This window comes from Clarias gariepinus, chromosome 16 (genome assembly GCF_024256425.1).
Source record: "Clarias gariepinus isolate MV-2021 ecotype Netherlands chromosome 16, CGAR_prim_01v2, whole genome shotgun sequence".
In the NCBI taxonomy this organism is placed as follows: Eukaryota; Metazoa; Chordata; class Actinopteri; order Siluriformes; family Clariidae; genus Clarias; species Clarias gariepinus.
In genome coordinates this window covers 1,784,624-1,806,915 of record NC_071115.1, presented here as the reverse complement: position 1 = coordinate 1,806,915, position 22,292 = coordinate 1,784,624, and the positions used below count along the sequence as shown (strand labels likewise).

General features: G+C 40.7%; 1 protein-coding gene across 4 annotated transcripts in view; it reads left to right on the top strand.

Annotated features, from left to right (window-relative positions):
- Positions 1–22,292, top strand: part of mybpc2a (myosin binding protein Ca) — a 33,836-nt gene that overhangs the window by 8,695 nt on the left and 2,849 nt on the right. For 2 of the 4 annotated variants that reach the window (XM_053515185.1, XM_053515186.1), the window contains exons 2-25: positions 5,049–5,081; positions 9,054–9,137; positions 9,215–9,363; positions 9,778–9,895; positions 9,997–10,045; positions 10,803–10,859; positions 11,526–11,698; positions 11,915–12,047; positions 12,148–12,272; positions 12,355–12,460; positions 13,026–13,186; positions 13,787–13,952; positions 14,159–14,265; positions 14,348–14,377; positions 14,770–14,912; positions 15,412–15,571; positions 15,734–15,838; positions 16,064–16,252; positions 16,451–16,585; positions 17,299–17,466; positions 17,558–17,646; positions 18,862–19,057; positions 21,183–21,322; positions 21,629–21,788. In XM_053515185.1, coding sequence (XP_053371160.1) covers positions 5,049–5,081; positions 9,054–9,137; positions 9,215–9,363; positions 9,778–9,895; positions 9,997–10,045; positions 10,803–10,859; positions 11,526–11,698; positions 11,915–12,047; positions 12,148–12,272; positions 12,355–12,460; positions 13,026–13,186; positions 13,787–13,952; positions 14,159–14,265; positions 14,348–14,377; positions 14,770–14,912; positions 15,412–15,571; positions 15,734–15,838; positions 16,064–16,252; positions 16,451–16,585; positions 17,299–17,466; positions 17,558–17,646; positions 18,862–19,057; positions 21,183–21,322; positions 21,629–21,788 — 2,976 coding nt within the window. Of the gene's footprint in view, positions 1–5,048; positions 5,082–5,634; positions 5,657–7,823; positions 7,839–9,053; positions 9,138–9,214; positions 9,364–9,777; positions 9,896–9,996; positions 10,046–10,802; positions 10,860–11,525; positions 11,699–11,914; positions 12,048–12,147; positions 12,273–12,354; positions 12,461–13,025; positions 13,187–13,786; positions 13,953–14,158; positions 14,266–14,347; positions 14,378–14,769; positions 14,913–15,411; positions 15,572–15,733; positions 15,839–16,063; positions 16,253–16,450; positions 16,586–17,298; positions 17,467–17,557; positions 17,647–18,861; positions 19,058–21,182; positions 21,323–21,628; positions 21,789–22,292 lie in introns of those variants that run through there. The other 2 variants (XM_053515187.1, XM_053515188.1) reach the window with 2 other exon arrangements.

Sequence of the window (22,292 nt, the reverse complement as noted above, 5' to 3'; positions counted from 1 at the left end):
GTATTTATAGAGAGATGAATTTGAATCGCATATTCGCACATTTCTCAAGTGATGATTATTAAACATATTCAAGATATCGATCTCTATCACCTCCTAAATCGGCACGACAACACGATCTGTCTCTCTAATTATTTTGCACATGCCTGCTTACTCTGCTTCTAGAGCTTCACTCGCTCAGTTAATCCCAAGGATTGCATTCATGGCCCTGGTCCGAATCAGGCATCTCCTTTTTTTTCCAGCTCAAATGGAGGCCAGATCTATGTGGCGTGTCACTCTCTGACCTCCATGACATTAGCAGCAGATACTTTAAGTCTTGTAGTAAGTTGTGAGGTTGGGATTTGCACATAGATAACATCTTAAAATCTTTGTCTTGTCCATCAATCCATTCCTGAACAATATGTGCAGTGTGTTTGAACTGCCATCTGGGAACAACGCCGCCGTATAACAATATTTATATGGTATATGTTTGTTATCACCCGGTATTTAGTGGCTGAAAGTCCAGCCAGTAAGGTATTTAAGTCATGTGAGCTTTGCTGCTCAGATGCTCAAGGAGTTTGCATTGTTCTTCCATTCATTAATCAGTGCGAGCATTGTGTGCTTGCTGCATACTTTGGGTGGAATAAAGAGTGTATCTGCATTAAGTTGTATATAATGTCATTACTAGAATGTGGTAAATCTGCATTATTCCATATTCTATAGTTTAGTCATTTGTCCAGTCATCTGCTGCAGATGTCAGAAGTTTGGGTTCTTCTATTCATTAGATCGAGCGGTTTTTATTTGCTGCATGCTTTGTGTGTACACTTAGTGTACCAGCGTTACATTTACATTTACATTTACATTAATGTTAATTATTGGTGACGTTGCAATTTGTGACCAGTGAGTGGAGACAGCATTTTTTTTTCTAATTTAGTGGTGGCCAGTTCCCATCCTTCTATAGGGCACTCTCCCATCAGGTCTCCCACCACCAACCAGGAAGGGCTTTTGTCTCCTTCATCGTCTGTTTGTTTTCCCGCAAGACACGAGACGCTAGCCAACCATATCTTTTCGAACTGCTTACTGTACTTGCTGACACCGTAGGGAGCAGAGTAACAAACGTGGAGGACAGCACAATTCACTCCATCTGCTTCAGTGAGCTCACACTCACTCATGATTGACTAGCGTCATGATGGATGTGAGAGTGCTTGAATGCCTCCCACCTCTGCCCTCAAGATAGCTCGGCCAATCAACTTTCTCTAGGTGGGATTTAAACTTGTGATCTCCAGATGATAGGGCAAGCTAGTTTCCATTTTTTATGGGTGTAATTTAATAATCATCCATCATGCTGCAGTATAAGTAGTTCATTTACATGTGTGGAAGCCGATTTCCTGGTACTTTATACCAACTAGTAACGTGTATATTGTGGTGTATGTTGACTGTTGCGGTTTTGCTACCAGTTTTTTTGTGGTATTTGAAAGGTTACCTGAATGACTGTGGTGCCTCCATGCAACCCTTGGTTCTATGTTTTTATCTTGCTCATTGCTGAAAAGCCTTTGGATTGCTCCAGAGCTACTTTCATTTATCTATGCGTCAGGCACCTTTCTTGGTGAAGCCCCCAATTAATCCTCAAATAAAGGGATGTTTGTAGATGACTGGATGATTATATGTTTTGGTTAATGGCTTTACTCCTCTGCTCATCTGTTATTTCCCTGCAATCTGCTCAGTGTCACTCAGGGGTCCTTGGATTCAGACTTAAACACCACTTTACACCACCCTTACCCCATTTATACATTTACATTTACATTTAGGCATTTGGCAGACGCTCTTATCCAGAGCGACTTACATTTTTTTTAGCTCATTATACATCTGAGCAGTTGAGGGTTAAGGGCCTTGCTCAAGAGCCCAACAGTGGCAACTTGGTGGTTGTGGGGTTTGAACCTGGGATCTTCCGAACCGTAATCCAATGCCTTAACCACTGAGCTACCCCTGGCCCGAAAAATAGGTAGATGCTTACTCGAACTGCTTACTGTACTTGCTGACACCGTAGGGAGCAGAGTAACAAACTTGGAGGACAGCACAATTCACTCCATCTGCTTCAGTGAGCTCACACTCACTCATGATTGACAAGCGTCATGATGGATGTGAGAGTGCTTGAATGCCTCCCACCTCTGCCCTCAAGATAGCTCGGCCAATCAACTTTCTCTAGGTGGGATTTAAACTCTCCAGATGATAGGGCAAGCTAGTTTCCATTTTTTATGGGTGTAATTTTTTTTATGGGTGGTAGATTATAGGTAGATGCTTTGTGTGTACACTTAAGTTAAATTATTGATGAGTTTGCAATTTGTGACCAGTAAGTGGAGACAGCATTTTTTCTTCTAATTTAGTAGTAGCCAGTTACCATCCATTTATAGGGCCGTCCCATCAGGACTACCACCACCAATCAGGAAGGGCTTTTGTCTCCTTTTACTGAGACTTTCAAAGGAAGTCCAAATGAATGGCAGGAGCCTAGGTTTCCCAGTAGAACACAGTAGTCCAGAGCATCACCCTACCTCCTCCTGCTTGCCTTATTCCCACCGTGCCTTATTCCCTTAAGTAGGTAAGTAAGTCAAGAACTTCAAACCAGTTCCTGGGCTCTTAGGTCCAAACAAGCCAAAGGTTTGTGAATTCCTTAAAAGGTTCTCACAGGGGAGATCTGTTTAGAGATCTTGTTCTAAAGTGTTTAGATTAACTTTTTTTTCTCACAGTTTTGTATCTTGCTGTGTTCTTGCTGCACCAGTCCAAGGATAACCCTGCATTTGTCCGTCCTGCGACTCTGTGACTCGATGAGATCCTTTTTTTACATCTAAAAGAAAAATGCGAAACTCTAACAAGAACACAACACCGGTTATCAGATTCACACCATGAAAGATAAACCTTGTTCAAAATAGAGGTGTCGACCCTCCAGAATGCCTTACACAACCCCCAGGATTGGTCTGGCAACTTGACCCCACAGAGGACTAAGGCCAAGTGATGTGCGAGGGCGAGGAGTTGACAAGTGTAGAGATGATTTGTTTATAGTTTGGAATTTTGGGGTTCAGTGTGTGCGTTTTGATCTGTGAGAGAGTAAAATAAAAGTAAAATGTTTCAACAGCTCTAGAGGTATAATGATACTGAGAAATCCAGAACCGTGATGCTTATAAAACATCAAGGAAGCTAAAACCGCCTTGCGTTTCCTCTTTCATCATTGGTTTGGGGTATTCCTGGTTGTTCCCTTGTTTCTCTAATGTTTTGAGCTTTTTGCTATGCTAATTACCTTATGTGTGTTTTCCCTAAAATATTTTTTGCATTTCTTATCATCTTTGTTCTGAGAAATCACACTTAATGAGACTGGTCATGTGATCACAGTATCGCACAGATCATAAAACTTCAATAACGCTTGAATTAGCTTTACTGTACTACAACAATCATAGGGCTAATGTTTCTAGTCCCACCCATACAGTCTTTTTGTTATTCATGACTTAAAGGTCATACTGTATTTAAAATCTTAGCGACTCGCTAACTGAAAGCTAAGCTAGTAAGTAAAAGCTAAGCTAGCGAGAGGAATGTACGCCTAACTAGAGTTCAAGTTCAAGTTCAAGTAGGCTTTATTGTCATTACAACCATATACAGTTAGTACACAGTGAAACGAAACAACGTTCCTCCAGGACCAAGGTGCTACATGCAACATAAACTTACAACATAAATTACCATAGACACTAAACTAGCTAACCAAGAGGCCTAGTTAGCTGGCTAGCAGAGACAGGACAGAGAGACCTAACATAAATTACAACATAAATTAACAAAAACTAGAAAGGAAAAGACAAGCTAACCTAGCAAGTGCAAGCTAACCTAGAGAGCGAAAGCTAACCCAGGGAACAGAACCTCTGTATAAAGCAATAATTAAATGCAAAGTGACTGTCTCCATTTATGCCACTATCTCTAGCTGCGTTAACCTGTTTACAGATGCCTGTCAATACAGCTAGCTCGTTCTAATTAGGCCACACCCACTAGGAGCGGTCACTGCTTTCCACAGTCTGATGTTTTCTTTCTGGTTAACTGATTTTCTTATGGCTACAGAGCTACAGAAAACTTTACTAAGTGTTTAATTAATAATTAGATTTTTTTTTTCTGACCAGATATATTTCAAAAAGTGAAGGTTCAATGTCCTTGCAGGTTTTTATATGTCTTTATATATACATATACTGTGTGTGTGTGGGAGGACTAAACATGACATAATTATAAATAAATAAATATGTGAATAAATAGGTAAATATATAAATAAATAAATACATAAATAAATAAATGTGTAAATAAATAAGTAAATATAGAAATAAATACATAAATACAATAAGCCCTGGAAAATTGCTGAATATATTCCTAGTTTTGTTTATTAACATATTTCAAGATTTATTTATTTCTGAATTTCCACATTTCTTTCTTTATTTATTTAGTTCAGCTTCAGGCTGAGATGGCTGTTGATCTTTAACCAAACTGTGTTTAACGGTCTTTAAGAACTTCATGTCCTCACGCAGAAAGAGGAAGGGAACGTTGGGCGTCCGCGGTGCGTTTTACCTCCGAATATAATGGAGGCTCATCTACTTCTGGGTAAATCGCACCGTGGACCATAAACACAGTTTGGTTAAAGATCCCACAGAACGTGTGCTAATGGTCTCTCGTTGGCAGCTATTTGCATAGTTAGGTCTAGATAACTAAAAAGCATCACGCTGATTAGATTGATTGCTTCTGTCTGAGATGCCCTGACCGATCACGGTTTCGACTAGGGCTGGCACCGCCTACCTTATCATCATACAGTGACAAATAAATACATGTAGAAATGTGGAAATGCAAAAATAAATAAATCTTGAAATATGTTAATAAACAAAAGTAGGGATACATTTAGCAATTTTCTAGGGCTTATTATATTTATGTATTTATTTATTTCTATATTAACTTATTTATTCACACATTTATTTATTTATAATTATGTCATGTTTAGTGTGTGTGTGTGTAAGTGTGTGTAAAATAATGAATCATCTGTTGCTTTTATTTTTTAGGTCCTACGAAACAGGAAGCAGCTCCACCTGCTGGTGAGTTTCCTCATCTCACTAATGACAATAGCAATGCTAACACACGTACCCTTAACGTTAGCACAAAAGTCTACTTCCTATAGGTATTTTTTAAAGATTTTGTTAAACAGAACAACGTGTTACTAGATTTCTGGAGCAGTCATGTGCAAATTAATAGATTTTTGTTGTTCATGAAATGATACACACCTGACAGTTACACACTAGCCTTACCTTTACACCGGCAAGTAGCAACTCTGTCTTATTCCTTTGTGCGTTATTGTTTATGGGCGTGGCCAGGGTGTTTCCTCATCACATCCCTTTTGTATAATTGTAATAATGAGTATATTTTGCTTTTTTTATACAAGAAGTGTGTGTGTGTGTGTGTGTGTGTGTGTGTGTGTTTTGTATCTTAATGAGGACCAGCTGTCTTGTAAGGCACTTTGATTGGTCCTTGCGAAGATTGTGTGTGTGTGTGTGTGTGTGTGTGTGTGTGTGTGTGTGAGATGACATTGTAACTGTTTCCTGTCTGCATACTAATGCTTTCTGACTGCTTGTTGCTTCTCATCACGCAGAGGAGAGTGAAGGATGTGAAGACGGTAAGGAAAAAGAAACGGTCCACCCAGCTCACTTTGCGTTTCTATCTCTGTGTGTGTGTGTGAGTGTGTGTTTAGGGTCATGTACTGTGTGTTTGCTGATCAGCCGCTCACGAGAATGAGCGAGCTGTAAACTGTGAGTGTAAGAGTGTCCGAAAGCGCGTCATTATGACCACTGCGAACGTCCACCGCGCAGTCAGTGTGAGCTTGCACATCACTGGGAAACTACAATAGTGCTACTCTGAACGTGTAAAGCTGCACTTGACTGTTAGCATGCACGTGAGTCAGGCACTGACTCTGGCGGTGGGTTTTCACGACTGTTCCAGAGGTTCTGACTGACCGAATGATGACGTGGTGTGTGTTCTGATGATATTTGATCTCGAACCGTGTAACGTAAATGCTGTTTGGCGCCGCCAGCAGAGCTGTGAAGTTGTCACACCCTTGCACCTTGATGATTTGATCCTTGAGTTTGACGTGGTGCTTTCTGCTGATAGACTGAAATGCAAACGCCTTGTTTGAAACATCAAAATGTTCTTTAGGAGTGAAAAATAAAATTTGTGAAAAATGCAATTTTATTGATGAGTAATTACAAATAGAAGTGATATATACCTGGATTTTATGCTCTGAGTATATATCGAGTATATCCGTGTTTTGTGCATGAATGAGAATGCGGTTTATTCTCTGCAGGGTGGGGCAAATAAACGCAGTTCCCAGTCCTAATCTGAAATTTTGGGATTGCATGCACTGAATGATCTTTATGCTTCCTACCCCTGCTGTGAAATACTCCATTAAACATACAGTACAGTATTAAACTAGACAGTCACGCCTCCTACCCCGGACAGACACTGTGCCATATTTTAATTAACATATTAACTCACACTGTATAGATTTTACCACTGTGGCCTCGCACCTCTAGGGTGGAGAGTTCGATTCTTGCCTCGGGTCTTTGTGCATGGAGTCTGCATGTTCCCTTTGTGCTTGGTGGGTTTCCTCAGGTACTCCAGTTTCCTACCACTGTCCAATAGACATTAGGTTAATTGGTGTCCCCCAATGATGCACTTTGTTAAACTGGCACGCCGTCCAGGGTGTACCCTGCCACGTGCCTCATGTCTCCTGAGATATGCTCCAGGCCTCCAGTGACCTTGTACAGCATACGTGCTATAGAGTACGAGTGAGATAGTGAGTATATCCATCATGATCAGGCTCCACACACATGACTTAAACCTACGACCTCTCTGATGTGAAGGCTCATAAAGTTCTATCCAAACAAGGTATCCGAAGGTAATCTTTTGTCTCAAAAAAAGATAAAGTGAGAGTACAGATGTGAAAAAGGTTGAGAAGGTGCAGAAGGAATGAGGATCACAGGTACAGTATGTGCGCATGTGTGTTCAGGTAGGCTCGTATTTCTGGTCACCCAGGAAGCATGTGCGGATTAGTTGTTTGGGTCATTAATCAAGTTCGTCAGTTTACAATTAATCGAGCTTTAATTACTCTACTGTGTAGCTCAGTTACATGTTTTTGCTTTATCTTGATTAAGGAACTCCATATAGTGCATGCAGATTTATGCTTAAGGTTATTCTGCTTTCTACTTTTCTACATGGAGCTAATATTGTTTTAAAGATGAATTTCTGCAAATGCACGATACGTATACAGTCTGACACCTGATACAGTATTCCAGTCCTGTAACACTGTGACAAGTGACTTGACACTGACCTGACTGTGATGTAGGTGAACCCCAGACTACCATTTTAAAGAAGGGCAGCGAACGAGCTTTAAAGTTACCGCATTGTGGTGTGTCCACTTTATCATAAAGCTTATTGGAGTTTATTACATCTTGAATGTCTGTATAGGAAATGAACGGGTTTCTTTAGGTTCCCCTGGTCTCCATGTTTTCTCATGTTCTTGTTTCATGCTCTCAGTTTCAAGATACTTCGCTTGTCTGTACTGATAAACTGATAACCACAAGGACTACGACAAACTGACATGTCTTCATTCTAAACGCAGTATAGGCCAGAGACACGAGTTTGTGTGTGAGTGTGTGTAAATGTAATTCTAGAAGGTCATATGTTCAGAAGGCTCTACTATCTTTGACTCACTTCATTACTCGCTAATGTATTTCTTCACTCTCTCTCCCTCTCTCTTTCTCTTGCTCTCTTTCTCCTCGATGCAGAGTTGCCAGAGGATGGTAAGACACACCAATCCCTCTAGCATGTATTTGTCTCTGACATATACATGGGAAAAATGATGGTTATTATTATTATTATTACTATTATTATTATGATTATTATTCTTAAGGAAGGAATGAGAGTGTCTTTCACATCCTGTGGCAGAACCTACAGGGGAGAGAAACCCGCCCCTTGCCCACACCCCTTGTCACTCCTTGTATCATTATTACTTTTTTTTTTTTTTTTTCAAAAAGTGCAGTGGTTTTCATTTTTCAAAATAGGTTATTTCTGTTTTTATCTAATTTCTTTAATTTTGATTATGGTATACGGTGTGCCTCGTTAGATATCTAGCTAGGCACAGTTTTTGAACGAATAAAGGACAACGTTTTTAGCAACAGGATGGATGAAGATGAGTCACTGCCTCCACATGAAACTGATTATTTTTCAATAACAGCACATTTTGAGAAAGTGTTTTATTCCTCGCATTCCTTTTACATTGCACAGATTTACTATAACATTTCTTAATTCGTAAAAATAAGTCTCGTCAGGCTTCAAAATAATAATCTGTTCATAGTAAAGTTTAAGTTCGCTCCTGTATTCACTTTACACTACAAGTAAAATTTTCTTTTTTTTTTAAATTTAAAGGGATAATTCTTCGCTGGCGTACTATCCAAACTTATCCAAGTAAAATATAGCGACATTACAAAACCCTGTATGTTCCCTGGGATTCTGATTTGCACCGTTACTGCAATGTGTAGAAAAAACTTTGCACTGCAAGTCTTTGGCATGACTGAATGTCAGGCTTCTCGACACGTACTTCCTGTTTCACCTGCACTCGACCGCCAATAAGGTGGCACCGACGAAATCACCTGAGCACTTGGACAAGCACTATAAGTGTCTTTTATCTTTCTGGTGAAGTTAACCCAATAAACCTTGACCTCATGGCTTCATCTTTGAGCTACACTGAGCTCTGACACTGGAGACTCCTTCCTTATCTAATGGATTAGAACAACGGTATTAATATAAACCTGTGATTTGCAGCTGTACCACTCTCAAAGGTGCTGTTATAGTAAATAAATCAACACTATTTGACCAATCACAAGCCTTGAATACGGTGCCAGTTATTCCAAAATGGTTTCCACAGGAAGTTCTGTGACCATCAGGAAATTGCCTTCCGTCCCTCCAATCTGTTCTGCCCTCTTTGACTTTTCTTGTCTCTCTTGCCACACCTACAGAGAATGTGCCTGGGGATGAGCAACAGATGTCAGAGGTCTCCAGCCTCATTGTGGAGAAACCCCAGAGTGTCACGGCAATCAAAGGTCAGAGGTCATCATCATTGTAAAGAGATACAGTAAGTGATGACGTGAATGACAATTGATTTGGTTATTGGTTACAGGGAAAGACATAACGTTCGTTGCCAAGGTGGACTCGTCAACCCTTTTGAGGAAGCCAGTGTTGAAATGGCTGAAAGGGAAGTGGTTGGACCTGGGCAGCAAAGCCGGCAAACACCTGAAGTTTAAAGAATCCTATGACAGGAACACCAAGGTTTGAGTTGGTGATAAGGCCCATAAAATGCCCTCATTTACAATTAACTGCTCTCTCATAGCAAAAAATATTTTTACTCAGTGACCTTGCTTTTGCATAATGTTTTAGCAAAAAATTCTCTACCAGTCACATAAAATGTACTCGCATTCACATTTTCATATTTGACCAACATTTGCACGAATATTTCTTGCATTGACATAAACATTCTTGCATTTACGTTTACACATTCCCATAAGATTCTGACACATTTGCATACATTTTTCTCGCTTTCAAAGTTTTTTTTTTTTATGCATTCACATAATGTTTGTCCATTTACATACAATGTAACATAAAATTCACATTAACATAAAATTCCTAAAATGCGTTCGCACTCACATGAAATGCTCACATGGAAACATTCCCTGTTTACGGCAGATATACACTTACGAGATGACCATCGTTAAGGTGGTTGAGGGAGATGCAGGAGGTTATCGCTGCGAGGTCGCGTCCAAGGATAAGTGTGACAGCTGCGCTTTTGAGGTCACAGTTGAAGGTATAAAAGAAGAGCGAGTGATCTGATTATATCTAATGTGCACGTGTGTTGATTCTTTTGGTTGGATTTCATCATCATGTTTATTTTATTTTGTCCTTCAGCTGCACAAGAGGCTCAGCAAACCAACATCTTGGAGGCCTTCAAGCGATCGTGAGTATCTGTGTTTTTCTGTCATCAGTTGTAGAATGTTGTCCTTTTGTTGATGTTATTTACCACAAACACTGTTATTGTGTATCTTTCCTTAACATCTATAGAAATAAATAGCAAAAAATGTCATAATGTAATAAATGACTTAAATATACTTTATAATATATAATGTACAGTATATACTCCTATATAAATATGGCCACTAGCAAAAAAGTTGAAAAAAGCACATAGAACAAAACAAAACATGATAAACAGGTGAGCTAGCATAAACTACCATTAAAATAATACATCTATAGATCCATCTCCATTCATCTTGGAACCTCTGAGTCCAACTAGGGACCGTGGAGGCTAATGGTGATTATCATTGTATTTATTTCCATTTGTACGACCGTGGTAGGACCTCTGGTCAACATTCACATGCGCATTCAAACACTATGGGCAATTTAGCCATGTCTTTGGACTGTGGGAGAAAACAGGAGCACCTGGAGGAAACCCACCAAGCACGGGGAGAACATGCAAACTCCATGCACACAGACTTGAGGCAGGAATCGAACCCAGACCCTGGAGGTGCAAGGGGACAATGCTAACCACTATTGCACCGTGCCGCCACATCTATAGATAACTACCATAAATGCTGGAGTAGCATGGCCATGATCACACTACTATATGGGCGTACTGCATCCTGATTCATGGAGAACACTGACGCAGTCTACTGCAGAGTTTCTGATACATGTACTGTACGTCTATGTTCCAACTACAGGGGGGACGCAGGAGAGGACGCTGGGGATCTGGATTTCAGTGGCCTCCTTAAGAAAAGGTCAGGATTTTCTTACTAAGCCCTGAATCTGTTCCGTAGTTAAGGCTTAGAACATTTTAGTCATTTGTTTTTGCCTTTTTTTGTGTTCTACATTTTTTCAACTCCATTCCCATATTTTTAGTAGTGGTAGAATTTACCCTTTATAAAAGTAAGGATAACTTTTGTTCAACCTGACATATCCGAAAACCCAAACACAGTTTGAAGTCTGAAGCCTTCCCATTAACACACACACACCAGAAATGCTTTTATATAAGCACACACACACACACACACACACACACATATATATATATATATATATATATATATATATATATATATATATATATATGTACTGTACTGTATCTGTGCCGCTTGAGTTAAAACCCTGACACACACTTTCAGAAGTTTTGCAAACGGCAAAGCAACAGCACTTTGTCTAGAACCAGACCAATAAAATCCAGCACTTTCAGGTGCAATTTTCAGACACTAACAAGGTTGTTTAAATGATTGCCTGGTACAGCTGATAATTCACAAATCACCAATAACCCAGCTCGCACTGGCGATGATTGATTGATCCTGTACAAAGCGCTAGTTAATCTACTCATTCAAATGAATAAAAAAAGAGAAGCAGAAGACTAAGAAGTGGTGCAGAAGAATTGTTATGTAAACCTGCTTGTTCGTTAGAGAGAGGAAGCAGAAGAAGGAGCCTGAGCTGGACGTGGATGTCTGGGAGATCCTAAAGAACGCGCAACCATGCGACTACGAGAAGATTGCGTTCCAGTACGGGATCACCGACCTGCGGGGAATGCTGAAGAGACTGAAGAAGATGAAGAAGGTGGAGCCTAAGAAGAGTGATGGTGAGCATTTTATATATATATGACTGTCGTGTTTGTTGTGTCTGAGTGTCTGTTTGTTGTGTCTAAATGACTCTTTGTTGTGTTTGTGGTGTCTGAATGCCAGTTTATTGTGTTTGTTGTTGATTTTCTATTGTGTCCGGGTGTCTGTTCATTGTGTCTGGTTGTTTTTTTTTTTTTGCTTTTGTTGTGTCTGATTTTCTGTTTGTTGTGTCTCAGCCTTCATAAAGAAGCTGGATCCTGCGTACTCAGTGGAAAAAGGCAAGAAGATCCAGCTGTCTGTGGAGCTGACGGATCCAAACCAGCAGGTGAAGTGGCTGAAAAATGGGCAGGAGATCAAACCTTCAGCAAAGTAAGCGTATGTTTGTGTGTGTGTGTGTGTGTGTGTGTGTGAGAGAGAGAGAAATGAGGTTTTCTCTTAGACAGGTGTTTGAGATCCTTGTTCTCCCCAGGTATGTGTTTGAGAGCATTGGTGGGATCCGAAGGCTCACCATTAACAAGTGCACGCTGTCGGATGACGCTGCGTACGAGTGTGTGGTCGGGGAGGAAAAGTGCTTCACTGAGGTGTTTGTACAAGGTGGGCAAAATCATCGATGCAGATTATGTGGAATATTTTTCCATTTCATTCATGTGTGTGTATGTGTGTTGTGTGTGTTTAGAGCCTCCTGTCACCATCACCAAGCTGCTAGATGACGTCCACGTTGTGGTTGGGGAAAAAGTAGAATTCGAGGTGGAAGTGTCCGAGGAAGGAGCGAGCGTTAAATGGTGATACTTTTATTTAATTTATCTACACTGTACAATATAAAAGAGCACTACAGCGCCCCCTGCTGATAGTCAAAAGAATACAATTTTGTTTTGTTGCATGTTTTGAAGATGTAAAAGACCTCCTGAATAAAATGCGTCACTTGCATGAATAAGTGTTTTAAAAACCAACAAATTTTCCAAATTTTAAAATCTTGGAGACTCATGGATTAACTCACTCACTATTAATCCAATACACTAAAATTTTGATGATTATCCACTTACACTCCTCTAGCTGTCTGTTCTGTGTGGGATGAAAAAACAATTATGGTGTTTGTTTACAACCCTGTCTCAGTAAACAGGAAGCACACTAAGTGGTGCACCGCACTACACAACACTAACCCAAACAATCAGAACGGGGGCTTGTCAAAAAAAAATAATAAAGCACCCAAGTTTTGGGGTGCGCCCGGGTGCTTGGGCCCGCTCATCGTTGTTTTGCAACTACTGTAGATTTTACTTTTGCTCTTCTCTTCTCTGTAAACTCAACCAAACCATACTTTTTACGTTTCTTTATGTTTGTTTTTTAAAGGATGAAGGATGGAGTGGAGTTGAGTCGAGACGGAAAGTATCGTATAAAGAAAGAAGGGAAGAAACATTGGCTGATCATCAATGAGGCCACAAAGGAGGACACCGGGATGTACCACGTCTACACCAGCGGGGGGGAGTCGAAGGGAGAGCTGGAGGTGGAAGGTATTGCCAAAATTGTTTGTTTAATCAACAACAGGAATGTCACGGTTAGTCTTACTGTCTTAGCTCCTAAAAACAAAACAGCAAGCTCTTCGTTTCTCACTCAACATATTCCAGCTATGTTTAACATCACATGAACATGAAATCCAGCATCGAAGAAGAGATTTTCAAGCAAACTGCTGCACTTAAGCTCCCAGAATGCCATGCAGCCACATGGAGCTGGGAGGCTTGACTCGGGGTAGTTAGTGACCCAAGAGACGAGGAGTGTGATGAATGGATGCCCAGTTTGAGCAGAATGTCCAGATGAGAAGGTCTCAATGCTGAGCAGACTGAAGGACTAAAGCGTCGATGCATGGCTCTCTTTAGCGAGCGCTGAAACCAGGGCTTAATGCCACTGCACTACTTTCAGCAAGGCATTGTGGGTAATGTAGCGTAGAATATTGTTAGGGTGAAAAAAAAAACCCCTCAGGATATCACGGTAAAATAAGTCTTGGACGCTGTTTAAAATCATGTATTATTATTATAAATATTACAATGCTAATTGTTTTAAGAATTTATAGAAACATAGATTTTCCTGTGTGTGTGTGTGTGTGTGTGCCTCAGATAAGGAGCTGGAGGTGCTGCAGAGTATCGCTGATCTGACGTTGAAGGCCGCTGAGCAGGCCGTGTTTAAATGCGAGGTTTCTGATGAGAAAGTCACAGGGAAGTGGTTTAAGGATGGAGTCGAGGTCGTCGCAAGTGACCGCATCAAAATGACTCATATCGGCAGGTAAGCCACACCTCCAGGCAACATACTGTGACATTTGTGCAGTTAATTACCCCTCAACACTGTGTGATGGCCAGAGGTGTTTATTTGGCTTATGAGGTTATTAATGGTGTGGATTGGGACACACCCAGGTGTTATGTTGGATGCTGTTGCTATGGTAACATGTATGGTCTTGGGGGGGTGGTGGTGGGGGGGGGGGGGTCGCTCAGGATCCACAAGTTGACGATTGATGACGTGAAGGCAGAGGACGCGGGAGACTACACCTTCGTCCCTGATGGCTACGCGCTCTCAATTTCAGCTAAACTCAACTTCTTGGGTAATGCGCGCGCACACACACACACACACAACAGTGTACAAGAAAGTTACTTTATTTACCTTATCTGATTCATTTCCCGCAGAAATCAAGATCGATTATGTTCCTCGTCAGGGTGAGTATCAGTCTTTTATTCTTTTCTTATTTAAGATAAATTAATATAATAAAGTGTATTATTTGTGTTTACATAAAGGTTCAGATTTTTACACCTAATAGAAATAATACTCCCCCCCCCCCACCCCCCCACACACACACAGATTAATAGAACATGTAAAGAACAACCTAAACGACCTAACAGAGCCCAACGAGGGTTGATTGTGTGTTGTACTTTTGCATTAACGATTATCCATCACGCTGAATTTCTGGTACAAAATGCAAAATGAAGGGCGACAAGAGATTCCACATCATGCACAAGTACAAAACCGGGAAACATGACCGATCCTCGTTAGGTTGTAAATCGTACAGTACATGCTTCCCTACATTGTTCTACACTTTATTTTTGTCAAGATCCTCCGAAAATCCACCTGGACGCCACGGGCAGCATGGTGAACAAGAACACCATCATCGTGGTGGCGGGGAACAAACTCCGTCTGGATGTGGAGATCACGGGAGAACCTGCACCCACCGTCTGCTGGAAGAAAGGAGACACCGTGAGAACCGACCAAACATTTATTATTAAATATTTATGTCTAATCTCGGCTGTACAGGAACCTGACCGAGTACTGACATGCCTGCCGTAGATCATGTGCTATCTGTCTGATGATCAGTCAAATAAGAATCTTTTTACATTTTCTAATCTATCGAGGACGATCAGTGGTGTCTAAAGCTACACTAAGGTCAGGAGACCCAAACCTGATCAGAAGCCAGTGGGAGGTCATTTACCACTTTAACCAGCGCTGGCTCTCCGCTATAATGCAGCCTAAATCTTGACTAATACTTTTTTATGTATGTCAACACTATGTAGATATAAACATAGCTGCAGTGCTAAAAGCTTTTGTAGGATCTTGGAGGTAGACGGCGGTTTGATGCCTGTAGTTGGACAGCTGACAGGGTGAAGGCCAGGTTCAAGGCCAGGTTCCTTTAATAGGGCTTTGATAACTGCTAGTTTTGTAGCATAAGATATGTGTGTGTGTGTGTGTGTGTAAACAGGAGATAGCAGCCACAGAGGGACGAGTGCGGGTGGACAGCAGGAAGAACTTGAGCAGTTTTGTGATTGAGGGGGCAGAGAGGTCAGATGAAGGACCTTACAACATCACCGTCACCAATCCTGCAGGAGAGGACAAGGCCGAGATCATCATCAAGATCGTGGGTGAGAGAGATGGAAAGAGAGACAGAGAGAGAGAGAAACTATATGACACTTTACACACCATTATCCTATGTCCATCTTCCTCTCAGTCCATTCTACATCTGTCTCTTCCCAGTTAAACCTTTCTGTCTCTCTCTTTGTGTGTGTGTGTGTGTGTGTGCTCAGATGTTCCTGATCCACCAGAGAACGTGCGCTGTACAGGAGTGGGTGAGGACACGGCTTCCATCCTATGGGACTCTCCCAAATTTGATGGTGGCTCACTCCTAAAAGGCAAGCTTGATCATGATTAACATTTCATATTCATCAAAAAAGAACACCAGTGTTTGTTTCCATCTCATGTCTTAATAATAATAATAATAATAATAATAATAATAATAATAAAGAAAAAAAACACAAGGAAATGTTCTAGAGTATAAACCCCACCCTCTGACCAATCAGAATGCAAAACTCTACAACCCTGTGATATCGCCAGATGATGTTTTGATGTTTCTCCAGGTTATCTGATGGAGAGGAAGAAGGTAGGCTCGTCCAGGTGGACCAAGCTGAACTTTGATATCCATGAGTCGACCGAGTACGAAGCAAAGAAGATGATCGAGGGTGTGATGTACGAGATGAGGGTGTTCGCCGTTAACAGCATCGGGGTCTCACAGCCCAGTGCTGTCTCTAAGCCCTTCATGCCTATCGGTGTGTGCGTGTGTGTGTGTGTGTGTGTGTAGTTTTAAATGTACAATAATATAACGCAGGCCTGAGTGAGCATATTCAGTAGAAGAGCACTCGATCCATCACTTCCCATTATGTCTCGGGTGCATAAAGAGATGTTTTTGTTGAGGTCTGTTACCAGCATGCCTGTCTATTTAACCCGTCATCCTCTCTGTCTCGTAGCACCCACGAGTGAGCCGACTCGTCTGATGGTTGATGACATCACAGGCAACACCTGCTCGCTGAAGTGGCGTCCTCCAGAGAAGATCGGCGCCGGGGGTGTGGACGGGTACATCATCGAGTACTGCCTCGAAGGAGGTGAGGAGTAGGCGGTGACGGTGTGAGGCCAAGGTTAAACTTCACCATGTTCAGAACTCCCTGTGGATCCCAAAGCATCTGTTAGTGAGACTGCTAACGGCGACTAATTATCAAATTAGCATGCTAATGTATTAAGAGGAAGATCACTCTAATTACATGCCCTGTAGTTATTGGATGTCGGCCATATTTGTGTTTGTGTGTGTGTGTGTGTGTGTGTGAGAGAGAGAGAGACAATTGTTGTTATAAATGTTTTAGAACTTTATTAGGTATTTCTAAGTTCTGAGCCATTTATTTTTATTTAAATAAGAAAATTAATGCTCATTGCATATACCGCTTATTTATTTTATGTAATGTTATTTATTAATGTGTCTTATTTTTTTATGTATATGCATGTTTATAAATATGTATTTGTATAACATGTGTTTGATTTTCATCTATGGGTCTAGTTTGGTTGTGCTTACAGTATGTTTAGGATTTATTTATTTATTTAATTTATCAAGTAATTTTATTTTGATTCAGGTTTTTTATACACTGTGACTTGTTTTTATGATTATTTATGTTTATTATTATTTTTTGTTGCTCATTTAATTAATCTTTGTCTTTTATTTTGTCCAATAAAAATAATTATGTTCTAACTTTAATTAAATGTAGTTTTAAATTAATTCATGACTATTTAAAACAGGGCTTTTATTTTGTAATTGTGTGTTTTCCAGGGAGCGAGTGGGTGAGGGCCAACGAGACCCCCGTGGATAAGAACAGTTATCGCATTCGAGATCTGCAGATTGGAGAGAAGTACTTGTTCAGGGTGAAAGCGGTGAACATCGCGGGTTTGAGCCCACCGGCCGAGATCGATCGAGCAGTCACCATCCGGGAGATCACTGGTTAGGGAGTCTGTCTCTCTCACTCTTTCTCTATCTCTCTTAGGGTATTATATGCACCTGACTTTGTCTCTCTCCTTCCTCCAACATTTAGAGAACCCCAGGATCCGCCTGCCTCGTCAGTTAAGGACTAAGTTCATAAGGAAGGTGGGGGAGAAGGTCAACCTCGTTATTCCCTTTCAGGTTAGTCGATTACATCACTTCCTCTGTTCCTCTTCCTTAGACAACTGCTCGTGACCTTAAAATAAAAGACTATGAATAGGAAACAAATATGAAAAATAAAATAATAGGTAAATTAAACTAGGAAGAATAAAATAAAATATAAAATTAAAGTAAAAAAAAAAAGAACTGTACAACAAAATACACAATATAGAAAATATATGAAGAAATATAGAACAAAAAGAAAACAGCTGTACAAAGTAGGTATGGATTTATGTCATTTTTGTGGAATGTAGTTAGAATAAATGGTAAAAAGAAAATGGTAATGTCCAGGGTTGTGCAATGTCCAGAATGTCCAGAGTGAGTGTAAAAACCATATGTGTGAGTCAGTACTGTGTGGTGTACTGATTAAGAGACCGTATCGCCTGCGGGAAGAAGCTCCTCCTCAGTCTCTCTGTGTTGGCCTTCAGGGAGCAGAAGCGCTTTCCTGACCTCAACAGAGAGAACAGTCCATTGTTGGGATGGATGAGGTCCTTCACCATCTTCCTGGCTTCATGTGTTGGTGTGGATTTGTTTTGGTCTTGGCCACTGACCTCCCTGAACATGGTCCTATTATTGTGGAATGTGCAGATGAAGCCACCTAGTTGAAGTAGACTCTTGGTCTTAAAACAGATTGGATAAAATTCCCTCTCCAATCTCCATTTGACTTGATTTCATTTGGGCTCGACCCCCACAAAACACACTCTTGACTGACTCGATTGCTGTTTTGGGCATAACTGTGGCGGTCTTTACCACACCTGGAAACATCCAAGTCATTTTTTAAACTAAAGTCAGTGGTTGCCAACACTTGCCTGTATAGGGGGATAGAAAATGCTGACTGGAGAACGAGTCTGTATTAGATTTTGACTCCCTCATTATTTGGTAGCTTATAAAATAGCACCTGATTCAGCACAGGAAATAAATTTGCTCATTCAAATCTGTCATCATGAAACTGGTGAATCTGCTATTCCTAAGTATTGCCATTTTATCCACAAAAAACAAGTGCTTTTTGTACATAATCACACAATTTCCTCTAATCCTGAGATTCTGATGTTCTGAAAAATTCTGCGGGAAGTTAAACTGCCTACAATCCTGCCATGAGTCATAGTTCTGTCCAATACTGACTGTGAGAGTGTGGAGAGTGATGGTCAGGTCCAGCAGAAATGCTTCTATATCAAGTTAATCTGTTCCACATGTCAGGGGAAACCTCATCCTGTAGTGACCTGGTTGAAGGATGACGTTCCGTTGGATCCCAAATTGGTTAACGTCCGCACCACTGAGGTGGACACCATCCTGTTCATCAGGAGCGCCACTCGGGAACACTCGGGAAAATACACGCTCATCGTCCAGATCGAGAACATGGAGGACAAGGCCACTATCGAGATCCAGATTGTGGGTGAGTTTACCAAAAGATTATTGTCCAAATTCTGCTTCTTTAACTTTGCAGATTAGGAATAGTTCTTTTATGGCTTAATCATTGTATTTTGTTTGTTTCTAAAAACATGTTGTTTTCTTTTATCTTAAAAACATTCAACAGAAAATACATTTTCAGTAAGTAGTCTGTTAGCTCTCTGACCAAGCCATGGTACAGGCTAGTCACTCCGTTTAATGCTAATCATGTGTCTCTAGTAATAAGTGTAGCTGTGCTGCAAATTCCTGTCTGTCAGTCTAAAATTTCACAAAAGATTTGTTTTACTAAGAAAATTCACTAAAAAGATAAAAAATATATATTTTGTTTGTCTTTATTTCTAAGATTTACAGTTGCTAATAAAACGTCTGCTTATTTTTTTAGATTTTAGCAAAACGTACATCAAAAACAATTTGCTACAGTATGTTTAGCTGTATAATGGATTTAATAGGCTTAAAAAACAACAAACAAACAAGCAAAACAAACAACAAAACTATTTATTAAGTTACTTAAAACGGTGACAGTGACAAGTCTGCATATAGAATCGAGGTTGAGCATCTGGCTGTCTGGTGCAGTCACAACCACCTGGAGCTTAAAACAGTGGAGATGATCGTGGACTTCAGGAGAAACCCCCCTACACTTCCCCCACTCACCATCATGAACAGCACTGTGGCAGCATTTGAGTCGTTCCGCCTCCTGGGCACGACCATCTCTCCTGAAGTGGGACATTCACATTGGGTTATCAGAGGTTGTATTTCCTTCACCAGTTGAAGAAGTTCCACTTGCCACAGGAGCTCCTCACACAGCCGTCATTAAATCCATCCTGTGCACTTCAATAACTGTCTGGTTTGACTCGGGGTTCAAAATCAGACACCAGAAGACTACAAAGGACGGTTTGGGCTCCTGAAAAGATTATCGGCGCTTCCCTACCCAGGCTGTAAGAACTGTACTGTATATACCTAGAGTGAAGAAAAGGGCTCAGAACATCACTTTGGACCGCTCACAACCAAGCCACCTTTTCTTTGAACTTTTGCCGTCTGGTCAGTGCTACAGGGCACTGAAGGGCAAACGTACTTGGCAGTAAAGCTCTGATTTCTGATTCTAAAAAGTGCTAGACCAGTAATCGTCTGCTTCATTAAATGGTAGTGGCCCGTTAGCAACCATGACAAAATGCTACCAATATTGATACTGCTTTTACACTAGACATGATTGATCTGGACTGTGTCCACGTACGATTATTCATCCCTTTGCGAAGTTTAGTTTCCATACACACACTGAGATGAGAACTCACAGGACTAGAACTAAACAACTGTGTATCCATAAGAAAACCACATGTTAGTGAAAGCATAAAGATTGGATTTTGGTGCGATTGGAAAAAAATCATGTGACCTGATGAGTCCAGACTGAGTCTATTCCAGAGTGATGGGCGTGTCAGGGTGAGAAGGGAAGGACATGAAGCGATGCTCCCATCATGCATAGTGTCCACTGTACAAGCCTCTGGAGACAGTGTTATGATCTGGGGTTGATCAGTTACTCAGGTCTAGACTCAGTAATTTTATGGGGCAATAAAATAAAGTCAGCTGACCACCTGAATGTACTGAATCACCAGAGGATCACATCCATGGAGTTTTTCCTTCCCGAATGGTACGGCCATATTCCAGGACTCGGAGTGTGAATTATTAAAGTAATCAAAGCTGAAGGTGATGCAATAAAATCTTAGTGTGTGCAACTTATTATTTTGGCCAGGCAATGCTTATATTGCAATCTTAACTAATGTTCCGTCATCTCCTAGTTACAGTAGGTACTGGTAATTTTTATAAAAAGAATAAGAGATTTATCGATGATCATGTGAATATTAAGGGGAATAGGATGGGATAGGTTAAGGGACCATATTTATTCCAAACGCCCAACGGAGTGAGCTCCTGAAACCTGAGCTTGGAAACAACCCTGATGTGGCGCTTAGTCATAGTGGCATGCAAGCGTCCTCCACTCAGGGTCAGGGTTAATGACAAACAACAACTGCTTGTAACTAAAACACAGGGACACATACGGCCTCCTTTCTTTTTCCTATTAAAATGTCTCGATGATGTTCTGCCCCCTCGTGAACGCACAGACAAACCCGGACCGCCTATTGCCATCACGGTGACTGATGTATGGGGCTTCAACGCCGCGCTTGAGTGGAAGCCTCCTAAAGACAACGGCAACAGCGAGATCCTGGGGTACACCATACAGAAAGCAGACATGAAGACTAAGGTCAGAACGGACTATACACACAAAATATTACACAAAAATATACACATATTGGGACACAATCTGGGGCACATCTTTTTAGGAGGAAAAAAGCTCATGTTTCACCAGTCAATCACCAATTTGTTGGTTTCAGTAAGAAGATTTTTGGGCGGGGGTAAACGTAGACTTAAATGTAAACTGATATTCGAAACCAAATCCAGAATCCAAACATGCTAGCCTGAAGATCATGAAAAACCAATTGTTCCTGTAACACCCCAAGTAAAGGCAAAAGCTTGACCTTCTCGCTAATGTGTGTGTGTGTGTGTGTAGGAGTGGTTCCTGGTGTATGAACACAACCGCAGGCCTAGCTGCACTGTCTCTGACCTCGTGATGGGGAACGAGTATATGTTCCGTGTGTTCAGTGAGAACGTCTGTGGCCTGAGCGAGGACGCGGGGCTTAGCAAGAACACCGCCGTCATCTCCAAATCAGGTACAGGTGCATGATGGGAAAACGACTGGCTTGATGGGATTGGATTCTAAGGTTAACACACATTAAAAACAGATTTGTTTTACTCTCAGAGGTATGTTTGTGTCTTTTCTGGCGGTGAGCATCAGAATCTTTAAAGCTGCAATCTGATTGGCTCTCTGCAATTCCATTTTGCTGATTTATTGTGCGGAAAGAAGTAAAGCTGTTGGAGTGAAATTTTTTTTTTCCTAAGGATTATATTTTTAGGTTTGCATTGATTGTCTCCTGTAAGGGTAGACGGTTCTTGGAGACTTGGTATCCACACCCTTATCTTTGTACATCTCTCTAATGTTATAATAGATCTATAAATAAAACATATATTAAGAAATTATTGCTATTGCTGATATATATTATAGTTTTTTTTTTATTATTTATTTAAAACAAATATAAATTAAAAGAGCTTATCATTCATCACTATGAGGAAAAAAAGTGATATGAATATAATTCAGTATATTAGTAAAATATTAA